This window comes from Epinephelus moara, chromosome 19, assembly GCF_006386435.1.
Source record: "Epinephelus moara isolate mb chromosome 19, YSFRI_EMoa_1.0, whole genome shotgun sequence".
Classification (NCBI taxonomy): domain Eukaryota; kingdom Metazoa; phylum Chordata; class Actinopteri; order Perciformes; family Serranidae; genus Epinephelus; species Epinephelus moara.
Window position 1 is genome coordinate 23,779,669 of NC_065524.1, and position 13,812 is coordinate 23,793,480.

The 13,812-nt window shown below is 40.8% G+C and overlaps 2 protein-coding genes across 2 annotated transcripts in view; both read right to left on the reverse strand.

The window, feature by feature from the left end:
* LOC126407154 (uncharacterized) overlaps positions 1-7,667 on the reverse strand; it is a 17,050-nt gene extending 9,383 nt beyond the window's left edge. Inside the window, exons 1-13 of the mRNA XM_050071838.1 lie at positions 7,593-7,667; positions 7,078-7,395; positions 6,624-6,923; positions 6,411-6,495; positions 5,869-5,945; positions 5,753-5,787; positions 3,236-3,289; positions 2,892-2,948; positions 2,496-2,567; positions 2,303-2,323; positions 1,151-1,235; positions 574-891; positions 39-338 (exon numbers count right to left, since the gene is read on the reverse strand). Of these exons, the coding sequence (XP_049927795.1) occupies positions 39-338; positions 574-891; positions 1,151-1,235; positions 2,303-2,323; positions 2,496-2,567; positions 2,892-2,948; positions 3,236-3,289; positions 5,753-5,787; positions 5,869-5,945; positions 6,411-6,495; positions 6,624-6,923; positions 7,078-7,395; positions 7,593-7,638 (1,768 nt within the window). The 5' untranslated portion in view covers positions 7,639-7,667. The remainder of the gene's footprint in view (positions 1-38; positions 339-573; positions 892-1,150; positions 1,236-2,302; positions 2,324-2,495; positions 2,568-2,891; positions 2,949-3,235; positions 3,290-5,752; positions 5,788-5,868; positions 5,946-6,410; positions 6,496-6,623; positions 6,924-7,077; positions 7,396-7,592) is intronic.
* Positions 7,668-7,738: 71 nt separating this feature from the next.
* Positions 7,739-12,968, reverse strand: LOC126407143 (CMRF35-like molecule 3). Its single transcript, XM_050071828.1, has 10 exons — positions 12,895-12,968; positions 12,492-12,552; positions 11,882-12,208; positions 11,234-11,572; positions 10,861-10,993; positions 10,349-10,440; positions 10,228-10,262; positions 9,238-9,315; positions 9,046-9,102; positions 7,739-8,924 (listed from the first exon to the last, which is right to left on the reverse strand). Exons 2-10 carry the CDS (start codon positions 12,535-12,537, stop codon positions 8,868-8,870), a joined length of 1,164 nt encoding a protein of 387 aa, XP_049927785.1. The 5' UTR covers positions 12,538-12,552; positions 12,895-12,968; the 3' UTR covers positions 7,739-8,867.
* Positions 12,969-13,812: the final 844 nt, after the last annotated feature.

Sequence of the window (13,812 nt, forward strand, 5' to 3'; positions counted from 1 at the left end):
AAATGTATGTTTAGTATTTATAAATACTTAGTACTTACTGGTGGTTGGTTGCTTATCAACAGTTACAAGTACTGGCATCTGCAGGTCTCCACTGACACACAAATACCAGCCGCTGCTCTGTGCGCTCAGTCCACTCATAGTCACAGTGAAAACATCGTGGACACTTGCATTGATGGTCACTGTTGTTTCATCTATTGATCCAGATGGACTTGTCACACAGGAGCCGCCCAGCCTGCACCACTTGGTTTCTCCAGAGTTTCTATAGTGACAACTGATGGTTATTTTGCCTCCTTTAAATCCTGTAATCGTCTGATTATCCACATAGAGACTGGGTGTGCCTTAAAGGAAAAAAACAAGTGTTCAGTTGAAAATTGCAGGAGCCTTCGATACATGCTTGTGATGTGTCATAGGTGTTATATATATAGTAGGTACAACTGGTGGATAAATACTGTCTTCAGTCTTTACATTTACTCTCATTACTTTTGAGTGACAAAATGGTTACAGCAAACAGTGAGACCCTTTTTTAGTGGAAAGAATTTAAGATGTGTGTTAAGATGCTTTAAGAGCTCTTACCTTTAGTGACTGACAGCTGAAAATACTCTCCAACATCTGACCCTCCATTAACCTCCACAATACACCAGTAATTTTTGTCCTTATCCACCAGGTCTTTTATTGTCACAGTGAAGATATTTTGGCTTTTGTCATCAGAGATTGAAAACTTTCCTGAATTTCGTTGGTTTGTTTGAACTACATGAGAGCAGAAGTCCCAATAATATCCTCCACACAAATATTTTACATTGTTTATGAATTGTGAGTCATAGAGACATGGGATAGAGATTGAAGCTCCAGCCTTCACTGACACTTTACTGACTGTTGTTACACTGTGAACTCCTGTAACAAGAACAAAAATAGCATTTTAATAGTTATATCCACTAACAATAATCTTTCTTCATATGACCTGCATATTGTTTATATAAGTTGTTACATATAAAGTCATTACAGTCTACAGTCTATGAAATACCAAACTGGAGGATATTACTTGTCAAACTTATTATAATAATTATAATAGTTATAATTATTATCATCTTCTGACGTAATCATTAGAAGCATACAATATGCACACAGTTATAAAATGATCCCTGTGACTGACCTGTTAATCTGGTGAGGAGGAGAAGAAAGAGGAGATGAACAGCCATGTCGTTGTGAGTCAAGACAAAGTAACACGAACCAGCACACTGTAAGACTGATCATCTACTTCCTAATTTTCCAAAATATGCAAATGCAACAGTCAAAATGCGTCTTCCTCCACTGTAAGGAAGTTGCTTTATATTGGTTAGTCAGATGTATATAAATATCTACGCAGCTAGAGAACAATCTAGCTCAATATTGGCTGGATGTTACGTCAGGTGAATACACAATTTACAAAAAAAAAGAAGTACTCAAGGTGTATGGACTGAATTGTCTTCATTTATTTAAAACATTCTTTTTCATAACTACCTCAAATATTAAAAAAATATCTTGCACACAGATGTTTGGTAATTGTGTCCTGCTTTGGTTTCAGATCACTTTTTGTCAAGTGAAATGAGACTGTAAATGTCAAAAGTGACAGAAACACACAGTACACAGAAAAACACAAAAACACAGAAGCAACCCTGAATGGTGATGAAGCACCTTCTTTGAATTTTTAACATCTGTTGACCAATCACAGGATGTTGCATACCCATTGGTCCCACTGAGGCAGAAAGCCAGGACCCTTTGAATTACTGGACTTACACATCACGCTATTTGTACTTAAAATATCTGCGTTTAGCCTGTGGTTTCATAAATGAAATAAGGCAGTGACTGTAATTTCTTAAAAAAAAAAGCCCCTTAGTTTGACTGAGAACCACTGAGCAATCCCTTACTGAAAAACATGTGCTTGAGGAACCACAGACGAGACATACTAGGTTATATATAAGTCATATATTAAACCTAGGGCTAATATACATTACGGGTTCAGGATTATATATCAATTTGAGCTTTACGCCTCATAAATAATACCGTAAAATCAAGATACATGTCAGGGGAATTGGTAATTCTTTTTTGAACTGTGTTGCAAAAATGCGGAGAAGTGTTAAAAAAAAAAAAAAAGTGTAACAGAAACAAATGAAAAAGGAGAAGGAAAACATTACTCCACAACAGCAGATAACACCTTGCAACACTCCAGTCTAAGAAACAAAAAAAAGTCCAGTAATAGAGACATATAAAGACAGACAGACATTTAAACGTTGTGGTGGTGCTGAGCCAATGTGCTCTATGTGACATCCTTATCTTCTGCTTCAACCTGTTGGAGAATGAAAGCAAATACGACAATTAAGAAGGAAGAGCAAAGATAATTTGTTTTTAATCTGACAAAGACTAAAAAAGGGGCGTAATTAGATGGTAAATTCTTCTGTCATACCAATGTGATGATTTGAAATGAAAGAACAGGAAGTGAGAAACAATATGATACTTACCCTTTTTCCAGGTTTTTGCTTCAGGGTGACCACAGAGCTGTACATGACGTCCACATCATTCTCAGCGTAGCTCTGGGCAAGATAATAATCAGAGAATTGAACACTTTCCAGGTTCTGATGAATTTGAAATCGGCTTATTGAGCATTATTGCACTTGGTCAAATACGTTAAAGAAGTTCAATCACTAAGGTCTCCTGTGTGTCTTTTTGTGTGCTTGTATCAAGGCCGGAGCCACTGAGTCACCACTGAGGGGGAGGGACTACTTTCTACATAAATTACACATGCAGCTAAACATAAATGATTGATACTTTGCTCAGACTTCACATGGGCTATGTGACAAATGTCTAATTACTGCCTTGGCTTGTATTGTTTACCGCAAATTGTGTGTTAAGGTTACCTGGCCCAATGGTTTTCTCTTGAAGCCAATATTAGCGTATGCAACTTCCTCTTCGGCCTGTGATGAAGAAGACACCAAATGTCATTCACAGAAAGTCTGAGTTTATTTAAATTTCCACCTTAGTAACCATTTCATAAAAAAATATTTTCTTTAACGGCATATGCATCACTGGTTTCTGAAAGTGGTTACTGTGTTCTCCTGATAAAAATCCACAAGATATAACACATCCTGAGATTGTTCTGCAATGGCACAGTCCTGCAGCTTATACTCTTTTGCAGAGAAACTGTACATTTAAAGATTTTTTTTACACCAGATTTCTAGATATTGCTGCAGTTATGGGTTACCTGGCTTGAAGTTTTGCTCTTGTGTTGAACAGTGGTGTACGTTACTTCGTCAGCCTGTGTTGAAGGAGCAAAGCAAACGTCAGAGGACTTCATCAAACCTTCCTTCAGACAGTGTCAAAAATACATCAATTAGAGCACAACTATATTTATAAAAGAGGAATTATCATGTATGTTAAAATAGTCAACATGTAGACAAGTCTTTTTTGTCGATAGAGCAAACCGATTGTCACGACTGTAATACAAAGCTGTTGAGGCATTGAATTTTCCATCATACAGTTTAAATCATATTAAATTGTTACGAAACAGTCACCATGAACTATTTTTGTACAGATAAAAATCCTTTTCAAAGCAAAGACAAAGCATGATGATCAGAGGAATGACCGTAACTGTAACATTCACTAAGCTAAGCACGCAAAGCTCACCACCATAACCTGTCACCAAAATTAGATGAATAAACCCCAGAAGAAATCTGCTGAAGATTTAGTGACATGCTCATTCTCAGTCTTGATGTCAAGTATTTTCTTTGATTAAAACTAGAACAAAAATCAGGATAAAGTTGACTAAATATAACTAAAACTCTCAAGGCCTGTTAATCTTTGGAGTTGAAAGATACATCTTGCGGATGCACTGGGGCACATCATCAGTTATGTAACCTGGGGTCATTGGGTGTTTCGGGTCTTTCAAACATCAGACACCCTCGCCCAGGCGACCCAACCGGGGTTGATCAGACCCCAGCCTGTGTCCCAGCAGCGTTTGCCCACAGATCTGCCCTCTTTATCTATAGCCACCTTGTGGCTTTTTCTGCAGCTTCAGTTGTGGATCTGATAGCCTTCTTCTTTGCCTCTCCGGTGAGGCCCAGCAGCATGTACACTTTTCAGAGTGACCGCCCAGCAAATCCTCGGCAGCCCACCTCCAGAGGTTCACAGTGCGTTCTCCAGCCTTGCCTCTTGCAATCATCCACCAGCTCCTGGTACTTGGCACGCTTCCTCTCGTTGGCCTCGTCCATGCGCTCTTCGCAGGGCACTGTGAGCTCCAGAATGATCAGCTGCTTGGTGGAATCGAACACGATGATCATGTCTGGTCGAAGCCGTGTTGGTGTTATCCTGGCTGGGAACTTCAGCTGTTTTCCAAGGTCCACTTCCAGTCTCCAGTCAGTGGCGGAGGTGAGGAGGCCTGACTTTGCCCGTGGTTGTATGTTGGGCTTCTCTCTGGCTCTGTGGAACATGATGGTCTTTGGCTTGTGGTGGCCCTTGATTGTGTTGATGGCTGTGGCTATGCTGTCAGCTACTGCCCTAAGCACCTGGTCATGGCGCCAGCGATAGCGCCCGTCTGCAAGCGCTTTTGGGCAGCTGCTGAGGAGGTGTTCCAGGGATCCCCGTCCTGAACATTGAGGACAGGATGGTGTGTCGGTTTTGCCCCAGACGTGGAGGTTGGCTGGACTTGGAAGGACATCATAAACAGCCTGAACTAAGAACCTGATGCGATGGAAGTCTGCTTTCCAGATGTTGGACCAGGTGATCTTGCGTTGCAGAACATTCTCCCATTTAGTCCATGCTCCTTGATGCCCCAAGCTGCAGGATGTTGCTGGTGCCATACAGGGCGGAGCTGCTCAGACTGCGTGGGAGACCGAGCCATCTGCGCAGGTAGCTGCTGATCTTTCTCTCCATGGCCTCGACTGTTGTAATGGGTACTGTGTACACCAGCAGACGCCACAGAATCCAGGGCAAGATGGAGTGCTGGTAAATCCAGGCCTTGAACCTCCCTGACAGGCCTGATTTGTCAACCCAACTCAGCCAGTCCTCGAGCTCCTTGCTGGTTTTTGTGGATGGAAGCAGAATCTTTGAGGCTGCAGTCAAAGTACTTCCCGAGGCTCTTAACTGGCTGCTCCGTGATGGATGGGATGGTGGCTCCAGACAGTGAGAAGCGGAACTTATCCACTATTTTTCCTCTCTTGAGCACTAGAGACCTTGATTTTACCGGCTTAAAGCTCATCCTTGCCCAGGTGATGAGCTTCTCTAGGCCTTGGAAGATCCATCTACTGCCCGGGACGGATGTGGTGGTGACAGTCAGGTCGTCCATAAAGGCTCTTATTGGGGGCTGGCGTACTCCTGTTTTCATCAAGGGACCCCTGCACTCCACCTCTGCTGACTTGACTATCATGTTCACGGCGAGAGCGAAAAGGATGACTGAGATGGTGCAGCTGACAAAATTATATTAATACTAATTTGGTTAGAAACCAAAGTACTGGACAAACTGAAAATTTGACCCAATGATGCCGCTAGATAAAAAGTTAATGGATCACAAAGGATAGTACAACTCATCCATCAATGCCAGTACCAAATTTCAGTATCAATCTACCCAATAGAAGTTGATACAGTTCACTCACCAAAAATATGCAACTCACGGTGGCACAATGAGAAAAGTTAAAGGATCAACAAGAGTCATTAGCATTGTCCTAGGAATCATGAAAGTGTTCAAAGTCTATTTTGGAAAATTCATCCACATACTGTATCTTACCATTCTTGTGGCTGATGATTCTGCTTGGGTCTGTTCTAAAAGTCAAACAAAATATATTTAGGACTTACAAACATTTGGCATAAATGGGATTGATCAAACGTCTGACTGTGACTTACTGTGTCTTTTCAACAAAAACCAGATGAACAAGGCCACCAGTACAATGAGGATCAACAAACACAGAGGGATGAGGAGGCTACATATTGGGTGCACAATACAAATCAGTTAGGTAACCGGCCTGTTTTTATACTGTTTTATACTGTTATATACTGTGCAGGATTTTCTAAAAACAATGCATAGACTCATACACAAGTAATCCCTCTCAGTGTCTTGTGACCCGCTGGAGGTGTGAGGCAGTGTATTTTTCTCTGCCATCTCTGCCTTATTTTCCTCTTATTTTCTGGGCTCGTGGACGTTTATAGGTGTGTGCTACCACAGCACTCATGAGATTGGGGCTTTAAAGGCAGCAACAGGGTGTAAGACCATAAGCAGCAGGCATCCAAAAGACACAGCGCCGAAACATAGTGAGCCGAAACGCCAGCAGATTTAGAAACAGTAACTGACAATCCTGCATAGTATACCTTTAACCAATGCTAAAATACAGTGTAAGTCTAAGTTAGGGTAGATTCTCTAAAAACTGCATGTAAAAACAAAGACTGACCTGATAAACGATCGGTCTCCAATATCAGGAATGAGATTGGGAGTAGATGACAAAGTGGAGAACCTCTGTGTTGTTGCAAGAGTGGCTATAATCCAAAACAAGACAATGATAAGCAGAGTAAAATGACATTATCTATTTCTGATATCTCTTCTATGTTAAATCAAATCAAATGCCTGTGCTTGACAAATATACCTTTATAATTGTTGTACTTACTGGTGGTAGGTTTCACAGTAACGGTTAAATGTACTGGCATCTGTAAGTCTCCTTTGACACACAAATACCAGCCGCTGCTCTTTGTGCTCAGTCTGCTCATAGTCACAGTGAAAGCATTAGGGATCATCCTAATGATGGTCACTCTTGCTCCATAGAATGATCCAGATGTCATTGTCACACAGGAGCCGCCCAGCCTGCACCACTTGATTACGGCAGAGTTTTGATAGTGGCAATTGATGGTTATATCATCTCCAATAAACCCTGTGATCACCTGTTGAGCTACATATAGACTGGGTGTGCCTTAAAGGAAAACAAATTCAATAGAAAAGTGTGGGTAGCCTGACAACAATCACTCACCAGAACAAACAATGAGACCCTGCTTTGGGGTTTTCCTTATAACTGTTAAAATGTTGCAAAGGATTTGAAATGTGCTTAAAGGCCTAAGGGCTCTTACCTCTGGTGACTGACAGATGAAAATACGCTCTGGCATCGGGCCCTCCATCTTTCTCCACAGCACACCAGTAATTAGTGTCGTCAGCCGTCAGACCTTTTATAGTCACATTGAAGATTCTTTGGCTTTTGTCCTCAGAGACTGAAAACTTTCCAGAATTTCGTTGGTTTGTTTTAACTACATAAGAGCAGAAGTCCCAATAAAATCCTTTACACAAACCTTTCACATGGTTTGTGTATTGTTTGTCATACAGACATGGGATAATGACTGAGGCTCCAGCCTTCACTGACACTTTACTGACTGTAGTTATGCTGTTAATCCCTGCAACAAGAATAAAGACAATATTTTACTGCACATATCGCCAACAATAATCCTCTTACACGTAATTGTGCCCACATTTCTCATAATTTCAAGACAAACTGGTGTGTTACTCATCTGACTGACATTTTAGAATTGACATAACGAGCTAAAGCATAAGACTAAACATCTGTGCACATAAAATGACACGGGTTACTGACCTGTGAGTCCGCAGAGGATCAGAAGAACTCTGAGATTAACAGCCATGTCTGTGAGTCAGCAGAGTAAGACTAAACGACACGGACCGATGCACTGACAGACTCTTTTTTTTTTCTTCCTGATATTACTAAACATCTCTTCCTCTTCCTTTTAAGCAATTACATTTATTTGGTTTGACGGCAAAGCACATAATCATGCTGCTACATTTTGCTTTGAGTATGTGAGTTTACAAAAACGAAGTGCTTTACAATAAAAAAAAAATCACAAGTATCACAAAGGTCCTCCCTGGATCATGATAGTTTTCAAATGCTAAATGTCAACCTGGTGACTGAAGAAGCTGCATCAAGAGATGATATGAGTTAAACTGTTGCTCTACCATTTAGCCACTTCCTTAATTTGGTCAGTTTTACTGGCCTCTGATCTGCTCTTGACCCAAAGTCAAACTTTTGCTTTTACTCAGTGTTTCAAACTGACAGCGACAAATTCACCACAGCACACCTTTAAAGTTTTAACACCACTGTGCTAGCATTGCCTCCTAAATTCTTGCTTTTTTTAGCATGTGCGTGTGAAAAATTTAACATTATTTGATAAACTGTATGTGTGTGGGTTTGCATAGAACGTCCATGACTAAAAGTCTTTAAATTTGACATGTCTCCAATAACAGACTGCTGGGTTGATTGATTTATCCAAAATGTTCTAACCTCCATCCTCCAGGTCTGAAAAGCAAGTGCCTTAAACCTGCATTCTTTCTAATAGCCAGAAGAGGGTGACTCCAGTGGGTGCAAGCAAAAGTCCGATTGTACTGGGATCATAGGGTCCATGAGAAGATGACCCTGCTTCTCATTTCCTTTATCACCTCAGTAAACCTTTTCCATTACTGGTTGCAAGTCCTCTTCAATACAGCATGATGTCCATTTTGTAAATTATGATCCCATTTAGAGTAAAATAGACAATAAAGCAGGGTATACTTTAGAGTGTGATAGAAAGGTTGCTACCATGGTGACCTGTCAATCAGTACAGAGGCATAGCAGTGGGAATCCTTCACAGCTCCACCCTTTCATCCAAATATGGTCACTTCTGGCTCCAAAAACAAGATGGTGACAGCCAAAAAGTTTCAAAATTGCAGTCCACAAACCAATGGGTGACGTCACGGTGGCTATGTTCACTTCTACAGGCACTTGTAACATACCACAAATAAAGTGCACATCCGATTGATTTCATCAGTGTTGCCATACTTGCAGGACTGACGTTCTCCCATCTTCTCTGCTAACAGGCACCTATTCTGTTGTAGAGTGTACTGTGCTGTAGATCACACTTCCATCTACTGGTTCAGCCTTGTAAGAGAGAACAAGCACAGAGAAGAGAATGCTGGATAATTATAGACGAAAATCATGACCACAATACTAACCCATTTCAGTCACTAAGAGATAGCTGTCATTGTTAAATGCCACATACCATTTGTCGCACGCGATCTTTCAACACAATGTTACTGTACGTCACACTGTCTTCGTTCTGTTGAAAGAGATTCACACTCAAAGTGATACAATTTCAGGGGAAAGACAAATGCAAATGTAGGCAAAAGTGTTTTCAGGCACTGTTGTCTTTTATGCTGTGTTCAACAAAATAAAATATTCTCATCTGGTTTACCTTCTGCTGGTCTGCTACATGTTGCTTATGAACAATGGTGGCATACTGCACATCAGGATCACTCCCAGTATGTGAGCCCTGAGGGGTGAGTTTGAAAATTTGACATTAATCTCATTGTATGTTACGTTATGTTAGAATTATTTGCTTTCTCCTGTCTGACTGAACAGTTTGGTTCATTTGAATATTACTGGACAAGTCGCTTTGCATATCAGAGGTTTGCCGTCATGGAGTGTATCTCAGTGTTATGCTTAATACCATTAACCCCTTCCAAACCCATCTTATCTGTCAGTAAACCTACTGATAGCCATATGATCTGGAGTTTAACTTATGCAAAGAGCAGTCATGTACAGTGTACAGTATGTTTAATTTCCTCTTTGGGTTTAAACGTTTACAATTGTTTGTCACACAACATCTGTGTTGACCCTACTTTACATAGTGTGACAGTGCTGGTTAGAGCAGCACAGAAGCTGAAGAGACCTCTCAGCAACATAGAGGCTGCTTGGGAATGAGAAAACTTGAAGGAAGGAAGGGTTGCTGCTGATAATCAATGCTAATTTATTGTTCTGATTATTAAAAAAAACTTTGTCTTTTCATTTTATCAAGGCTTAAAATAACAAGACAATGCTTTAAAAATGTTCCAGTTTTGCCGTATTGAGCTACAAATGAGCCACATATGTCATATCCATACATCTATTTGTTGTTGGCCTGTACATGTTATTTCCGTTTTGTATTATCTGCAGTATATTACCATGCACCATGCTTAAGTAGATCTAGTCACTGAGTAGCTCACACTCAGTGTAGTCTTATTGAAACTATTGTAAATCATACACTTGATTGTTCATGTTCCTGAAATGCTGTTTACTTCATGTCCTGATTTGGACATATTGTAAAATCTTTTATGTACCAAGCAAAGAGGAAATATGCCAGTGAGGAAGATGACCACACATTTATTACCTTACTAATACTGGGAAACACATAGCTATATCTTACCGCAGTGATGTCCGTCCTCTGAGGCTTGTTTTTATCTAAAAGACATTTTAAAGATATTACAAAATAACAGATATCTTATTCCTGAATTTGTTTTAGCAGAGAGAGAGTAAAGTAGACTTACATCTTCTCATCATATTCCACCCCAAAAAGGCGGCAAGTACAATCAACAGCAGTAAGATGAGGGTGGTGGTGAGAATGATCACCATAGTGGAACTAGAGGATGAATGCAGATCAGAGTTACATTTAAGCACGAATAAAGAGGTAGTGTATGTTGTCTGAAATTGGCCTATGCATACATTCTTCTTCCATAGGTTGAATTTATAAAACTAGAATGCAATGCATAAGCTTAAATTCAATTTCATCTATGATTAACATGGAGTTTGTCTGACAGAAAATGTGCTGAACTATATGCAACAAAACAAATCTATGCTCAAGAATGAATGATAAAAAAATCAAAAACAAACTTCCATGCTCAAATCTGTGATTAAGTGTTTTGAAGAGATCGTACAGTATACAGCATATCAGTTGTGATGTAAACACAAAAGGTAGGAAGGGGATGATATGCAGAAAAAAAGCTGTAAATCAGATCTGAACCCAGTTAAGCTGTTCAGAGTGAAATAAAGACATACAGACCTCTTGTTCTCATCTTGCTGGCTCTCTCCAGCTGTCCCGTTTATGGCGGAGTTTGTGGGCTGAGCTGTGTGTGGCTCTGCACTCGTAAGCAGGGAGGAATGCTGGGCAGTGGTTGGAAGTGTCGTTATAATGTCTGGAATAAAAAAAACATGAAAATTAATGTTAATCCACATTGAGGACAATGTTTTTTTACACTGCATATTGTGGATTATTATATTGTAATTCTCAGATTTTAAGGTAAACTGCATGAATACATTCTAAACTGCAGGATTAACAGACATTGTGACAGGATTTGATTTGTGTTACGTTTGCTGTGTCCACTTGTTATGAGAGGTCGCTAATTTATGTAAATAGAAAAAGGTTAGTATCTTACCTGCTGTACTGGGAGTCGTTGTAGTTGTAGTTGAGGTTAATGCATGAACAGTTATACGCACTGGCATCTGAAAGTTTTTAATGCCGCACCAGTACCAGCCACTGCTCTCTGTCCTCAGTCCACTCATAGTCACAGTGAAAACATTGCGTGCACTTGCATCGATGGTCACTCTTGTTCCATGTATTGATCCAGATGGCTCTGACACACACCTGACAGGATGTTGGTGTGAGAACCTGCACCACTTTCGTTCTTCTCTTTCTTGACAGTGACATCTGACAGTCACACTTCCTCCTTCATATGTTGTTATTTCTTGTTGGTCCACATACAGACTTGGAGTACCTTGACAAAAGCACAAAATAAAGCATAATTTGATTTCATTTCCTGAGACGTGAGTGAAAAGATTTCTTTTCCCACCAAGTAGTTTACAGAAATGATTTCATGTGTGTTTGAAACATTTAATGGATTTTACCTGTGGTGAATGACAGCTCAAAACACTGTTCATCAGCACTGTCCACAGCATACCAGTAACTAATGTGCTAATCTTTTCGTTTTTTTATAGTCACAGTGAAACAGATGCTTTGGTTTCGGTCATCAGATATCAAAAACTTTACTGAAAAATGTGCATTAAGAAGCATCAAGGGTGCTTACCTCTGGTAACTGACAGATGAAAATACTCTTTGACATCATTCCCCTTATCTATCTCCACAGCACACCAGTAATAAGCAGTGTCCTTAACTTCCAGATCTTTGATAGTCACAGTGAAGATAGTTTGGTTTGGGTCATCAGAGATCAAAAACTTTCCTGAATCATCTGGCTCATTTGTTTTAACTTTATATTTGCAGAAGTCCCAAAGGAGTCCTTTACACAAGTATTTCACATGGTTTTTGTATTCCGGCTCATAGAGACATGGTATGGAGATGGAGTCTCCAGCCTTGACTGACACTTTACTCACTGTAATAATTTTGCTGTGGATTCCTGAGAAAACAACAGCAGACACTTATTTTATAGGGATACATTCAAAAGCATTGTGTACATCACCATCAGTTACAGTTTACTCAGTGACATAGCTGCATTACACATCTGTTACAAGTTAGTATAATGACTTAGCCCAACAGCTTTGTGATTAAAGCACAATATAAATATCTAATATTCACTCAAACTGTATTACTGAGCAGCAATATAACAGCTAACATTCTTTTAGTTATAAACCTGACTATCATTTATGCATAGTGCTCTTATTAAGGCTTAGCTGACCTACCCATGAGTCCAGCGAGTATTAGGTGAAGCACAAGTAGAGAAGTCATGTCTGCATCAGTGCCCTGAGTAAATGAGCACATTCAGTATTACCATGGGTTATTCTAGCTCGGTTACTTCCTCATTTTAAACGCTTCTCTTCTGGTTGAGATGTAAATCTACTAGTCATTGTGTTTATGGCTTTAAAACAATATGTTACTTGCATTTACTACATTTAGAGTCAGATGTGTACAGTGCATACACATTTATGTTTAATACTGTGCGTTGTTCCTTAGCCTGCATCTAAATGAAAATAAAGTTGAAATTTTAAGTCTAATTTAAGACCTGAAAGTTGTCTGTAAGAAATCTGACCATGTCCCTGCTCTTAATTCCAACATACACTCCCCCTCAGAGAAGAGTGCTCTTACCACAACAAGGACTGTTAAAACTTGGCCTGGAGGTGCCTTTCATGAGCTGCAGGACTTCAACAACACAAGGCAGGTGTGGCAGGGTGTCCAGCACATCACCAGCTACAAGTCGGAGGAGCTGAACCTCTTCGCTTTGAGGAGGAGTCACCAGAGATGGATGCATCACACCCAACAGCCCACAGCAGCCACATACTCAAGGTGGAGGAGCGTGAGGTGCGCACTATGACGGCGGTGATTTTGAGGAAAGCTGCGGGACCTGATGGCGTTACTGGACTGGTGTTGAAGGACTGCGCAGACCTGCTGGCTAAAGTCTTCACCAGGATCTTCAACCAATCCCTATAGGCAAGTCCACTGTCCTGCCTGAAGTCCTCTACTATAGTCCCACTGCCAAAAAAGACCCCCATCAGCAGCCTGAACGACTACCATCCAGTGCACTGATACCAATGGCTATGAAATGCTTTGAGAAACTGGTCTGGAGTCACATCATTTCAAGCCTGCCATCCACACTGGACACACACCAATTTGCCTACAGAGCTAATGGGTCCACAGAGACCATTGCTACAGCTCTCCACACCACCCTGACCCACCTAGAGCAGCAGGACAGCTATGCAAGGATGCTCTTTATGTATTTTAGCTCAGCATTCAACACCATCCTCCCCCACAGATTGGTGTCAAAACTGGCAGATCTGGGACTTTCCTCATCCATCTGCAGCTGGATCTTGGACTTCCTGTCAGATCGCTCCCAGAGGGTTAAAGTAGGCCCCCATATCTCCAGAGCTCTGAAGCTCAGCACTGGTGCCCCACAGGGCTGTGTGGCGAGCCCCCTACTCTACACCCTCCACACCCACGTCCGACTCCACTCCCACTCCAGCAACACCATCATTAAGTTTGCTGATGATACAACAGTGATGGGACTTA